This window comes from Epargyreus clarus, unplaced genomic scaffold (assembly GCF_041222505.1).
Source record: "Epargyreus clarus isolate Ecla_fem2 unplaced genomic scaffold, WU_Ecla_fem_2.2 ptg000009l, whole genome shotgun sequence".
In the NCBI taxonomy this organism is placed as follows: domain Eukaryota; kingdom Metazoa; phylum Arthropoda; class Insecta; order Lepidoptera; family Hesperiidae; genus Epargyreus; species Epargyreus clarus.
In genome coordinates, this window is record NW_027332217.1 from 2,838,186 (window position 1) to 2,853,640 (window position 15,455).

The 15,455-nt window shown below is 34.9% G+C and overlaps 1 protein-coding gene across 2 annotated transcripts in view; it reads right to left on the minus strand.

The window, feature by feature from the left end:
- The window catches only part of LOC140744765 (uncharacterized), an 81,618-nt gene that overhangs the window by 21,937 nt on the left and 44,226 nt on the right, over positions 1 to 15,455 (minus strand). For both annotated transcript variants that reach the window (XM_073076417.1, XM_073076418.1), the window contains one exon: positions 8,758 to 8,858. In XM_073076417.1, the coding sequence (XP_072932518.1) occupies positions 8,758 to 8,858 (101 nt within the window). The remainder of the gene's footprint in view (positions 1 to 8,757; positions 8,859 to 15,455) is intronic.

Genomic DNA, 15,455 nt, shown 5'->3' on the forward strand with positions numbered 1-15,455 from the left:
AATTATTATAATATGATTAAATATTCCACCTAACAGAATTCTAAGAAAACTTTGAGAACTCAAATTTAGAATCTGAAATTAAAATTAGGTGAGGCACTTGGTAGGAATGGCGATCTGAGATCAATTCATCGAAGAATCGATTTTTTTAATCGATCGTTCATCCTAGAAAATCGAAAGTCGATCTTTTCGAAGATTGAATGTATTATAGACATTATTTTCTTGTCCCTGTTCCGGGACCAAAATAGGTCTACGTTATCCTCTGCCTGTCGTAAGAGGCGACTAAAAGGGGGGTTGCGGACGGCAAGAGTGGGAGCTCAAACCGCCCGGCTAGCGACCTCGGGAAGGAAGGCGGTATGTGTAGTCGCATACCGCTATGCACACCAGACGGTGTGGCGACCGTCAAGCTCACCTGGGCGGAGCCCGATGGGGCAACACGCTAAGAGGACTCCGGTTGCGTTCCTTTAGAGATCCCGGAGTCCTCTACGCAGCGCCGAGGACGGCCACCGGAGGGGTTTTAGTGCGGTAAGAGTCCGACATAACCCCGTATCGCTCCCACGGCACCGGGTACCTTTTGAAGGTTTCCCCCTCGTTAACAAAAAAAAGACATCATTTTCTGACGGATGCGTATGCACTTTTTAGCCGAAAAGATCGAAGATCGATTTTCACTTCGATTCGAATCGATTCATGAATCGATTTATTTCGGAAAGAATCGCCATCCCTAGCACTTGGTGAGACGAATAAACTAATCTAAGCTTACATTACAAGCGTATTTGATTATACAACTCCTAACAACTAGATCAAAGAACTTTTCTTCCCGGAACAAGAACCTTTTACTTCCAAATCGTATTTGCGCGGGTCTTAGACGAGGTAATCAAATACACTCCAATTACATGACACACTTTCTGGTTATATGAGTCGAATGGGTCCAGTAAGTTTCAGTTCTTTTTTTCTTTTCACGCTCTTTTGTGATATTGCCTCTCCTTTAATCCTCTTTACTTTTTCGTTATAAAGTGTTAGGTAATAAAGGCTTAAAATATATCCCAAAAGAGACTTTACGTTTTGTATAAACCAACCAACTAGGTTTTGTATAAAAAATGTTATGTCGTAATAGTATTTCCATTGCGGTTAAATATAACCTGGCAATAAAACTGTATAATAATACAATTATATCATATTTATATTATTGTTTTTAGTCTTAAAAAGATTTTTTATTTATAGTTAAAATTAAAATTAAATACATAATAATATTCTTCGCTTTTTTAAATTTGTTTTTAATTGTACTACGTAATTGTATTTTTTATACACTACTGTCTTTATATTTTAAGTATTCGAAAGTGAGCGTGCCTGTTTTTTAAGTGAAAACTTCTGTAGCAGCGTTGTGCGCGTCAGGACACGAGGCCGGATCGAAAAATCGTAAGACGCAAAGAAAACTGCAAAAGTGAAAAATATATATGTGGAGTGTATTTCCTTCTTCGTCAATGGCGACGCGAATGATGAGGGAGCCGCGAGTTGCGTGGCGATTGATTAGCAAGTGTATCATATACAGTACATTCACATCACGCAGTACTTTTGCTAAGAAAATTTAATTATACGGACCGCGATCCCGGCAAACTTTGCCCGTTTAATTGAGTTTCACACTAATCTTTAACTTGCTTCCAACGCTTGTTGTGTGGTATTGCGTACGAGCGATAAGCGAATAAGTGAACGTAATTAAGCGATTTTATTTTGGCACTAATATATTAATCACCTAAAATATACACAGGTTTTTTTCTGCCAAGTGAGGAAAAGTCGAAAGTATTACAATTTAACGCCAATACCAATCAAACCATATCAGTGTTATTATCAGAATTTTATTAATTAATTGAGGCAACAAAGCCACAAAATTTTGAGTTCTCAGATATATCATATTCTCCAGAAAAACTCCTGTACTCCTCCTCCCAATCTTCTTAAGAGGTTTGTTAACCTTTGCGTATTTATATCCATGTGATATCATGTTCAAATAGAACCTCTTATTTTCTAAACGTGTACGCCGTAGCTACAAGCGCCTAAATGGGCGAGGCTTTACATTTGCCGAGCGTACTGACTACAGCAAAACCTTGCAATGGTAGGTACATCCAGTCGGATTCATAAGACCCGTTGGTTCGATTAACGTACGAAACAAATGTCTAAAGCACCATTACTAGCCCATTTTACCCTCATAGAGGCACACAAAGATTGGTTGCCATGACGCGGGTGCCATGAACACAAAGAAGAATACACAAACACCCAGACCCAGAAACTCAAATCATTTTGATATCTTAACGACCGAGCAGCTAATCCAGAACCTTCTGCGTGTCAGATCTTTGCAGTCCTTTGCACTTTCCTTAACTGTGCTACTGGCACTGTGCAAAAACAAACAAAATCGCTCCCACTCCTCTCTTGTGACACAAGTGTTTGAAAAGTTGTGTACCCAACACTCTAAGCGAAGTTGAGCGCTTTCAATACCGCGACCATCGCCATTGTTGTTCCGCTAACTGTTTTATTTACTCGTAGGTACACCTTTTTATCGGATGGAAGTGGCAAACTTAGTTCTTAAAGATGGCAACTTATATGTTCAAGTTTAAATAAGACTCTTCTTGTATTTAGAGATTCTATGACATCGTTATCAACTTATTATTGACTCGCTATTGAGAATGAAAGCAGCGATAGTTTAGTGCTAGTGATTTTTCGAAGTTATGTGCGTATTAGAAATTAATTATCACTTGCTTAAATGATGAAGGAAAACATCGTGAGGAAACCTGCATACCTGAGAAATCTACAAAAAAAAAAGTGTGTGCGTGTCAGCTACGACGCACGATTGGAGTTTACTCCTTACGAACGATAATTATGATATATATCGAATAGAAAATACCAATTAACCGCATCCATGTGTTTTTTGGATTCTTCTTCATTATCATCTAAATCAATTTCTTGCATATTTTCAAATATTTTTTCAACTTTAATCACTTGATGATTTGTTTAATCCTTACTAATATTATAAATCCGAAAGTAACTCTGTCTGTCTGTCTGTCTGTCTGGTTGTCTTTTCTTCACGCCTAAACCACTGTACCGATTTTAATGAAATTTTGTACAAAGATAGTCTGAGACCCGAGAACGGACATAGGATAGTTTTTATCCCGGAAATCCCACGGGAACTAGGGATGGCGATCTAAGATCGATTAATCGGAGAATTGATCTTTTGGACCAAAAAGTCGATTATTTTAATCGATATCCTTACTAATCCACTAATATTATAAATCCGAAAGTAACTCTGTCTGTCTGTCTGTCTGTCTGGTTGTCTTTTCTTCACGCCTAAACCACTGAACCGATTTTAATGAAATTTTGTACAAAGATAGTCTGAGACCCGAGAACGGACATAGGATAGTTTTTATCCCGGAAATCCCACGGGAACTAGGGATGGCGATCTAAGATCGATTAATCGGAGAATTGATCTTTTGGACCAAAAAGTCGATTATTTTAATCGATATCCTTACTAATCCTTACTAATATTATAAATCCGAAAGTAACTCTGTCTGTCTGTATGTCTCTTCTTCACGCCTAAACCACTGAACCGATTTTCATGAAATTCTGTACAAAGTTAGTCTGAGAACCTAGAATGGACATAGGACAGTTTTTATCCCAGAAATCCCACAGGAACTAGGGATAGCGATATTAGATCTATTAATCAGAGAAACGATCTTTTTGACCAAAAAAGTCGATTTCTTTAATCGGTCTCCGGTAATGGATTCTACCTACGTTTGTGAGTCTTTTGGCATACTCTAAATAACCAATAGTTTAATGAGTTCTTGCAATCGGAGACGGTTGCAACATTATATTTGTTTATATAGATTTATTGGAATTATTGGAATTATAATAGGGGTGGCAATTCTTACCGGAAAAGATCGATGTTTGAATCGATTCGAATCGAAGTGCAATAAATCGATTCACAAAAAATCGAGGCCCTAAGAATCGTCCTACTTCGATATTTTTTCGAGGTTAGCAAAAAAAAGGTTATCAGGATCAAACAAGCACTGAAATTATGTATCCGTCAGCAAATCCTTACTTCCTTACTAATCCTTACTAATATTATAAATGTGGAATTAACTCTGTCTGTCTCTTCTTCACTGGTGTAGCCGTGAACCGATTTGAATGGAATTTTGTACAAAGATAGTCTGAGACCCGAGAAAGGACATAGGATAGTTTTTATCTCGGAAATCCCACCAGAACGGATTCCAGTAATGGATCGATTCAGTGAATCGATCTTTCAACCCAGAAGATTGAAATTCGATTTTCGATTTTACCTACAGTTACTTTGACAGTGTCACTTAGCGATTAACCGTCGTAGAGTCAACTTACCCTGATGATGCTCCGTTTTGGAGCGAAACACGTGTTGGTGGTGGTATGTATGGTGGTGTATATTTTTAATTTTTGCATCTGCATGCATCCTTTGAGGGAGGGAGGGTGGTACATACTGCATGGTTTAAAATATATACCATCATACATATTTGTAGCGGATTGTTGCGAAGTAGTTTTAATCTTAACTTAATTACAGTTACTTTACTTATCCATTAGTTGATCATGTATCTATTGATATAAAAATGAATATTTGTCTATATACATTTTATAGAATCGGAAACTATGCATTTGATCAAGTGATGATCTTTTGCAGAGTTGTTGTCCAAGAGCCCACGAAGGTTTGGGAGTTGGTAAGACTATATTTCGACAGATGGCACCACTGTCATTCCAATGAAAGTACGAATTTTCTGTTTTATGTATGTCATATTATATCTTTAAAATGCGGGCGAAGCCGCGGGCACCACTAGTAGTACATAAAAATACACGTATAAATGCATAGAAGTACAAGAAAACTTTAAAATCAAAACATTAAGACTTGATGGTTAGGTTGCTGTTTATGTACGTTGTATATAGATGTATATATGGGCGCATGGGTATAATAGCGCCATCTAGTGGCAAGTTTTATAAATTGTAAGTTTGCAAGTTTATCAATCTATGTATTTTGGTTCCAAATATTATAATGGTAACTTAATATAATTGTTTATATTAAAGTAAATTTTAATATAATATAATTATTTATATTTAAAACTATGTTAAACGTTTTATAACTTAAAACTTAATAATTATAATTTCTTTGTCATCTATAAAATATCCTTGTTGCAATTTACGGATGCAATTTATATGAGACTCAATAAACATGTTATTATACGTAATTTGGATTGTTTCTGAATGTTTTATAATTCTAGAATTCATTTAAAACGTATTGCTAATTTTATATACCTTATTTTGAACATAATTCATTAGCAATAATTCTGTAATAAATATTAAATAATACTGTTTCGATTTTGCCCTTCATATCGTTGATAGATGGTGCTGATCAATAATGCATCCATTTAAATAAGTTAAATTAATATATCAGTAACTTACAAAAGCCTCTTTATGTTAAAAACTTATTTTGCTAATATTATATCTTGTTCAATTGCTTACTGATTTTTTATGTTACTCTTCTTTAAAAACGTTCTTAAAAGATTGTTAATCATATTATGGCGCCAATGTTCATATTTTTCACAGTGTTTATAAATGATCAAACCTATAACTTAATTTATGCAAAAATGTAAACAAATTAGTTAATGACGTTTTAATGTTTTATATATTGCTAATTATTTTTATTGTAATAATTACTTTCATATGGGATTTGAACTTACTGTATTTTAAATTAATAAAAGCACTCTTGATTCATATTTTGGTAAAAAACGCTACTTCCTTTTTGAGAGGATATGATGATTGTAATAAAAAGGAGGGATTGTAATGGATCATTAATATATTCGTATTTGGCTTATTTTAAATTATCTATGTTTTATTTGTGGCTAAAAATACTTTTAATATGTAGTCTGTGAACCTATTTTACCGATACAACGCATTCCTTCACGTCACTAGTACAAAAAAATAAAATTATGACATTTCTATTCAGTGACTTCACTGGTGTTGCGCGTAAAGTGTGTGTTCAATATTCAAATTTGTGTTCAATATTCAAATAATTTGTATATGATAGTTCCGTAATATTAAACTAGATGGCGCTGCTAAAACAGCCGTTGAATCACGCTGTTGAGAACCTTTCGTAGATACTATAAGAGGCCCCTTGTAAATTTATTAATATATATTCAGTGGAACATATAAGTGTGTTTTTTATTCAAGTGTGGTTAGTAACAACCCCTCAGCCCCCTCACCTCTCTCCGAATTCGAACAGTGTGGATATATATGTTTGTCTCTTTCTACGTTACGCCTCAACTTTTCGTGTTACACTTGATTTTACTCCTCATAAAATTTCCGTACCGGGCCTTATAACTCAAATCGTTTCTTAAGGAGAAACTCCAAAAAATTCAAAGGTATGTGAAGTCTACCAATTCGCACTTGGCCAGCGTGGTGGACTATGGCCAAATCCTTTTCATTCTGAGAGGAGACCTGTGCCTATCATTGGGGCATTAATGGGTTGATGATGATGATGATGATATTGAGAATGGGTTTCTTCTTAGAATTAAAAGGTGGTAATACCCTTCATATTTAGACTTTGACATTACCGCTATACCAGTTCCCGCATATGCGCAGTGGTAAGCGCTACTATAATTATTTCATGAAATTCAAGTAACAGAAGAATATGCAGTCCTCTTGGTGGCAACCTGTTTTTTTTTATAATATAGGTGTAGCAGACGAGCATGCAGTCCACCTCATGGTAAATAGCTACTATCGCCCATGGACATCTGTAATCAACCCCAGATCTACCTGAGGTCGGCCACAGATGCGCTGCTACCCTTGAGGGCCAAGCTGGAGCGCCTCGGAAAAGTATGTATCCCTTACCACATCCTTCAAAACGGAACACAGCAGCGCCTAGCACTGCTGTTATTAGACAGAAATAGGTGTAGCGGTGGTGCCGCCGGAGTCGAACCACAAAGGGTTCTACCACCTTTATTGATGACCCTTGGTCATCTATAAAAATGAAGCCCAGTGTTGAAGTCCAACCTGAGTTCACTCACATAATCATTGCTTGAAGACTAAGTTTGGAATCTTCGATTTAGCGCCCTCCAAACCAAAACATAGCAGCCCTTACCATGGCTGGTATGAGGCAGAAATAGGCAACGGTGCACGTGCACTAAATTTAATATAATAAACTATATCAAATTTCTACACCAATTAAGGTAAAACCCTCATAGTTTAAAAATAAAAAGTTCACAATTAGTTTAAAATTTCAACAAATATTGAAATTGATAGCTTTACGTATTTCAACTGCCAATAGCTTTTATAATATGACACGCGAAATAAACTAAAAATAGAATAGAATCGAAATATTAATTCGAAATTCCACGTGTCATTGCCCATTTTGAGCGGCATAAAACAATTAAAATATAGCCTTCAGCACTACGTTATATTTTTACGGTTGAGTTTCTACAAAAATAGGTTGAGTTTTTAATTGATTGATGTTTGGACGAGTCAAGAGTGATCGCAAAGTGAGCGTTCGACAAACGATGCGTTACATAAATTCTATGAATGTGTTTGTATGGAACCAATTCAAAAGCCATATTATATTTCTACTAGCCATTGGTTCAGTTTGGCTTTGGAAATTTTATCGAAAAGTACATTTATATTGAGCAGGGCAACCATGTTTGCAGTGAAAAAAAACCGGTTAACGGTATTTACCTAAATATAACAATTCTTACGGAAGGATATAAATGTATCAACACAACAACGATATAAATTACGCAAGGGCATTTACATCGACTTCAGAAATATGTACTAAACCAACATTTGTTTCAATTATTTTTTACTTAATAGTGACATAGAAGTCGGTTATATTTTTCTGCAAATTTTTTTACGGTTGAGTGTCTACAAAAATAGGTTGAGTTTTTAATTGATCGATGTTTGGACGAGTCAAGAGTGATCGCGAAGTGAGCGTTCGACAAACTATGCGTTTTCATAAATGCTCTGAATGTGTTTGTATGGAACCAATTCAAACCCCATATTATATTTCTACTAGCCGATGGTTCAGTTTGGCTTTGGAAATTATATAGAACAGCACATTTTTATTGAGCAGAGCAACCATGTTTGCAATATGGAAAACGATTAACATTTTTTTCTCATTTCAAAAAAATGTTAATCGTTTGTAATCTATATAATTCGGTAAACATAGTTCTTAACTATGTTTACCGAATTATATAGATTACACCTAAGTTTCCCTTTTTATATTATAGAAGTAGCATGCAGTCCACCTGATGTAAATGGTTACTGCCGCCCACACACATCTTTAAACAACCTCAAATAAGTGTGTCTCCCTTACCACGCCCTTCAATCCAGAACACAGTAGGTACAGCGTATAGGCTATATTTTTTGGCAGTCATGTATTTAGTTTTCATAATAATTACATAGTTTCTGTTATTTTTGTTTGAAGATAACTTATGCTATGCTACCTATGCCTATCCCCTCCTAGCAATTTGATGAATCCACCGACACATCCAATGTTTAATTCCATCAATCAAAAGTGGTAAAGAATGGGATATACATATGCCACAAAAAAACATTACGCTCCTTTTGAGGCTTTCGGGTAAAGACTGGTGACAGACAGCTTTAATTAGTAGAGTGACTATATTTTGTATTAGCACTTAACATATTACACACCACACACACCACAATAAGATTCCATCAGTAATTAATGTGTACTAAGTAATAACTTACCTATCTGTAGTATTGTAAGGTGAACCGGAGTACTGACTGACTGATGCCAGTTCCATGCCCCCTCTGTATATAGATACTAGAGCTAAGTCTAGTGTTTTACTCTGAAACAAAGAACATAATAATGTTACTTCATTAGCTTTAACAATGTCATAATAATGTCGTTACTTTATAGACGGCCCTTACAACTCGGCCATGGATTTGGGCTAAGTGACGAGCGGAGCGACAAGCGGCGCGATTTTTAGTCGCTCTCGCGCACGCTCATTGGGCGCTTCTTTATTGGGACGACGACACGGCACGGCAACGGTAAATCAACACAAGTGTATGTACTTTTGGTACTAAAAGGTATTTCGCGTATCAAAACGTAAACCAAAGCTCTTATAGATAACAAATTGTACAGTAATGTACAGTCTGTTATTGGTTTTTTTAATATTACCTACTATCCAAAGTGGACTTTATTATAGTGGTCACAATTTAATAGGCCCATTTTGATACATGCCATCCTAATGGAAAATGTTTTGGACTAACTTTGTAGTAAGCAGTTTACAACCATTTACGGCTAGAACTTGCGGTTTCAAACCATTCGGAAGCAACCATAATCAAATAACTTTCATATAATCGAAACATAGAATTAATTATTCATCCCTTTTTCATCAAACAACATAAAATAATCGAGACTATGTTACTTTTTGAATGATCAAATGAAAAAAATAAATACAGGTTACGATACGAACGATGCTTTGATATAAGATTAACTTCTGAAAATGATTACAGTTTTAAATTACAGAATGATTAATATTATTTTCTTCTTTTTATTAAATCTTTAGATGATTTAGAAAAATATTAAACAAATATTCTGTTTACAAAATATTCAGTAATCTATACAATACGATACGGAGTTGTAATCGATTTGTCGTAAAAATCTGTTTCTTTGGTTAGGTATCGATCTGTATATCACATGCTTAGTGCCGTAGCGATGGCATGTGTCAAAATGTGATGACTGTAGATCGATGCAATGCTGAGTATTGATTAGAGTTTTCGATTTATCTATCTCTCTAAGATATTTACAAGATTTCAAGACATTCGATGATTTATCTCAGATAGTTCTCCTTTGTAAGATCAATAAGACAAAAAACTGGCACGCTTGATTTCATACATATACGTCGTTTTACAGGTTAGTTTTACATCTAAATAACTTTGTGTCTACAGCTGGCTCTGACAGACCTGACAGTTCTGACAGCATCCGTACCTTGTCGTACCGTTGTCGTCCATATAAATAAGCGTCCAGAAGTAGCATATTATTATAATCTTTTAGTCTAACTTATTTCTTAGTAGTGGCTACAATCCATAAAATATTTATACAATGATACAACAAAAGAGCTTAAATAATTCCCACTTCAGTCAAAATAGACGTCTTCACAAAATAAAATACGAATAAAAAGAAGATAATATAGAGTTCTTCAACTACAAAACCCTTCGAAGTAAATAAAGTTGAATTTATTGTAACAGTGAACGTCGCATTACAAAAAGGAGCAATTTATTTCACAACTTCGAAACCCTTACTTACCGCTTGGTCTTTTGTACCCAACAAAGAAATAAACTACACGGTAATATTACTGTAGATAACGGAATATAAGAACAGTGGAATCCGCAAGCGGAAAGATATTAAATATGTGATGCTTGGCGTATCTGCGATGGTCGCGTTTAACCGCTAGCGAATAACACAAAAATCTAAGTTGTGGGTACTTTGTACCCTGGATGGAAACAATTTATAAAACGCTTTAGAAGGCATATTTAGCAAGAACGCGGTAATCCGTTCTCGAACCACTTTAAGCAATATTGGGTGAAGTCCTGCCCACAGTGACCGCCAGTGTCTAATATACGCGCGTCCATATTTAGTAGGTGCGTTTATCGGTTATTTTCGTTTTTACCACAATTGTACCCTTGTATTATATATGCAGAGAACTTAAAAATGTCGCTGCCTAATGCGACTTAAATACATTCGACACAATCAGTGGAACTCTTTTCTCTCCATACCTCCTCCACAATACATCTCTATCCTCAAAACACACCTCCTGTCGGTTATGAGAGAGAAAGAGATCAACATCCAGAAATGTAACATAAAAAGGTTGGCAGCAAGATCCGGTAAAAGAAATATTTCAAAAAGTAACATGTGGTCTCAAAAGTAAATTAGGTCTACATTTTCGTCAGGGCTATCCACATTAATGATGAACTTAATTATCCATTCCTGTCTCTACAATTATCTTTAGATTAAATTATGGCAGGACGGAAACTGATTGACAAGTACTGGTGATAGATTTATCTATAGACCCTATGCCTAGTTCGTTTTTGTTTTTTGTTCATTTTCCAACGGTCAATATGTCATCGGCTCCTCCCGACATCGTAGTTTCATCGTGACCACGATCAATGCAGCGAGTCGAAATATGGACAATAAAGAAACGGTGTATAGCAAGTATAGATTTTTTTTTAAGGTGGTAGGACCCTTTGTGGTTCGACCCAGGCGGCATCACCACCACACCTATTTCTGCCTTATAACAGCAGTGTTAAGCGCTGCTGTGTTCTGGTTTGAAGGGTGTGGTAAGGGAGACATACTTTTCCGAAGCGTTCCAGCTTAGACGTAGATTAGCGTAGCGGCGCATCTGTGGCCGACCTCAGGTACGAATATCTAATCCTATCTGGAGTCGATTACAGATATCCATGGGCGGCAGTAGTAGTTACATATTAAAATATGTAGTATTTGTATGTAATAACACCCACAACACAGTAAATCTTAAGAGATGAGTATAAATCATTAAACCAGTATATTACCTTTCTAATAACTAATAACAAAGAAGTCTTAACAAGTCGTAATCATATAATATTCGGCTCGGAAAGCCACATGTGGGCAGATATTTAATATGAGGGCGAAACATTATGTAACATTCGGTAGGGTTGGTGAATTGATGAAGGTCGATCTTACCTTTACTTAATGCGGAATTTAAAGCGATTCTTATTAAATTTATTTCTGTTTTGCACTAAAGTTGTCATGGTTCTTTATAGCTATCGGTGGTTACATTTGTTACAATAAATAAATGGATACTTCTCTTAAGTAACCGTGCTTGTCCTTCAATTCTCTGTGTGTGTGTTTTGGATATTTTATTAAAAACATGTGCCGATACTGCGAAACAGAATAGTAATATAATTCTATATTTTCATTATCATCGCTTAATCATCATAACATCATTTTAATTCCCCACTGCTAGACAAAGTTTTTGAGAATTTATGGAATTATCTTAAATATTTGTTATTTCCTACACCAGTTTGTCTGTAATTAGTTATTGGATACGGCGTATGTACCTAACTTTAAACAATAGGATTTCCTTTACAGAATTTGAATCCCAGACAAAGTGACTGTTGTCTAATTCATCATTAGATCTCATTTTATCTTTACCGTATCGGAGAACGAACTTGGAATCGCCCGCGTAATAAATCCTTATGATGAACTTATTCATAAGTGTTAAGCTGATGACGTGTTTAATACTTCAAAATTTTTTTTGTTACGCAAATAGTTATAATACCTCTCATAAATAACTAGTTTACGTTCAAACAATCATTCCGTTAGTATGAATATAAATCGAATGTATTACTACGCGAAAACACAATACAGCCCATTTACGCACGATCAATACAAATTATACTCTCATTCAACCAACCTTAAGTAGAACTGAAAACGAAATAAAAAATATATCGAAGACATCTTTATTTACGTCGCACATATGAATAATTCAATCAGCCTCTCTAACCCACATCTTTGTCAAATTGAACTGACAACCCTGCGTCATATGAAGTTCTCGTTACGAAACACCCGAATTAATATTTCCCGCGTCCCTTTTAGTTAGGGTAACGAAGCGTTACCTGACACGTCGATATACCTTTCTAACAGGTTTGGAGGATGCATTAGTGCGGTACATAGTGTCACTATAAAGCTACGTTATTCTATATATGTTTTAAAGGTAGAACCCTTTGTGGTTCAACTCCGGCGGCACCACCCCCACACCTATTTCTACTTATTAACAGTAGTGTCAAGTTGCTGAGTTCTGGTTTGAAGGGTGTGGTAAGGGAGACATACTTTTCGAGGCGTTCCAGCTTATTCCGCAGGTAGAAATATCTAATTTTATCTGGCGTTGATTACATAAATTCATAGGCGGCAGTAACCACTAACCATCAGGTGGACTGCATGCTCGTATACTATATGTCTTATATTGATATAAAAAATGTATTATTTGCTAGATTTTTATGTTTTGATCATACATTAATGGAAATGGCTTATGCTAGATTCGGTTTTATAAGAAATTAAAGTAGCAATCAGGCCTGTAGTCTTCTTAATAGCAATTAGTAACTGCCGTCCGTGAATATGACTTAAACAACCGGGAATAATGTTAAGGTCATTTCGGACTGATGGGTTGGAATGCCTCATATCCGTGTGTCTCGCTAACAAAAACCTTCAAACTAAAAGCAGCGTTTGACTGTGCTATCAAATAGACTCTCGGAAGGCAAATCATGAAGGATTCTATCATATTTAGACACACCAACTTTAATTATAGAACTATATCTAGTTATGATGTCATTTTATAAATCTGCATGCTAACCATGTACCAAGTCCATACCCACGACATAACTTCAATTTAATTAAAAATGTTTCCATTTGCCTGTCATATTTTTCTCTGTACATTGGAGACCTACTTACATTATTATTTCCAACTCAATATTACATACAAAAAAGACGTTGCGCTCTATTTCTCACTCGACTCAGCGAAATAATAAATAATCTTACGAAGGTTTTATTATTGTGTCAAAGTATTGTAATTTCGTTATTGGGTTCTTACTCAGCTCTCAGTATGTTCTTATTCTTACTTTATATGTACTTTTCAGAGACTATTTTTGATGGTAACGGAAAACAGTAAATAATGAGAAAACAATGAAATTCGCTTCACCCAATGAAATTTTAACAAGATGACAACAAAAAACATGGAAACAAAGAACAATGGTAATATACAAAAAAAAAAAATTTCTTATACAAACATTTTGTAATGTTTTAGACTTATTTGATTCCGCAATAAGTACCTTTGAAGTTTTTTAATTCTATGAATAAATCCGATTTTTTTATTTTAATCAAACATACATTTTAGTTAATATTCAATAAATAATAATCTCCACTATATTTTGATGAAATAAGACCTTTGTACATACACGTGCCACCTTCTAAATCTGCGTGCGTAGTGTCACGTAACGGAAAGGTCTCGTTACGTAAGGACCCACATTAATATTTCTCAAATCTCTATTACCTACGCACGAAAAAGATCATATTGCTTTTCTTTATGCGTCCTGTACATCGTGGCATAACGTGACAGTATTTAAATGAATGTGCTTTTTATTAAACTTTTTATGGTTTTACCCTTTTTACTCGACTGGGGAGGGCAATGTTTCTTAAGCGTATCTTATCTTATTCATTGACATTGAGTCTTAAAGCCCAAAGAGTTTGCAGATTTTAACAAATTATGAGTTGTCGTCTGAATTGTAAGAGTAACTATTATCATGATCTAATATAGTTAGTGCAATCTTTAGTAATATAGTTAGTGCAAACGTTAGAGTAACATATGCTATGTTTTTAAGCACTCAGATTTTTCTTGTTTTTCTTTTTACAACAATTCTCTACTTTATTACTCATCCTATTGAAGAGACATACTTGGAAATGAGTATTTTAAAACCAGTGACACAATATTTTTACATTATGTACTTATAGTTTACTCTATAATTACAAAAACTTCTGGGAAAATTTTGACTCTTGCATAAATTTAAATTAATTAATTAAAATTAAAGTTTGCACTAACTATATTAGCGATACAAATAGTTCTTTTTAAGTCAAAATAAGGTGTTGTAAGCTTGTTACAAACATTTCGAAAACCAGTTGAGTCAATTGTGGCGGACTTTGCACACACTTAATATGAAATAACAAGATCAAAATTTCCTCTGTAAAATTTCAAAAACCGCTCAAAGAGGTACACACGTTTTATCAAACGTACTCTTTAAGGCTTAGGTCTTTTTTTATCAAACTCTGCACTAGTGGGCAAATAAAGGTTTTGTGCAAACTGCGAACACGATGGCCGTACGCTTTTCAGTGAGAAAATTATATCGTACAAAGCCGGGGCTTGCTGTGGTCCATTGTTACCGTTGGATGTATTTTTTATCGTACCTTCCTTGTATCTTTCTTGTTTTTCGTGAACATTAAGGTGGCTTTGTTCCATAATTCCTCATACTTGGTTTATTTAAATGCCTGCTCTACTGAAGTTTTAAAGTACTAGTAGATCATGATATTACTTGTATTAGTAATTAATCATAATCATATCAAATTATTAGTAAGTCAATTTTATTGTTTTACGGGCATATGCACAGCGATTTACTATGAAACTACACAAGTGGTATATTCTAATAAAATATACAATCTCATACATAAAGTTAATAGAAAATCAAGACTAAGATTATGTAAAATTAATTAGTGGATTTGGATCTGATATTTTTTTATTAAAAATCCTATATTTTTTTTGCTTTTTTTGCCGATTTGCATTCATGTTGCATTCGTAACGAAATGTGCATAACGCATAATGCTATATATTTTAACAAAACTCCCCTTATTTCTACCT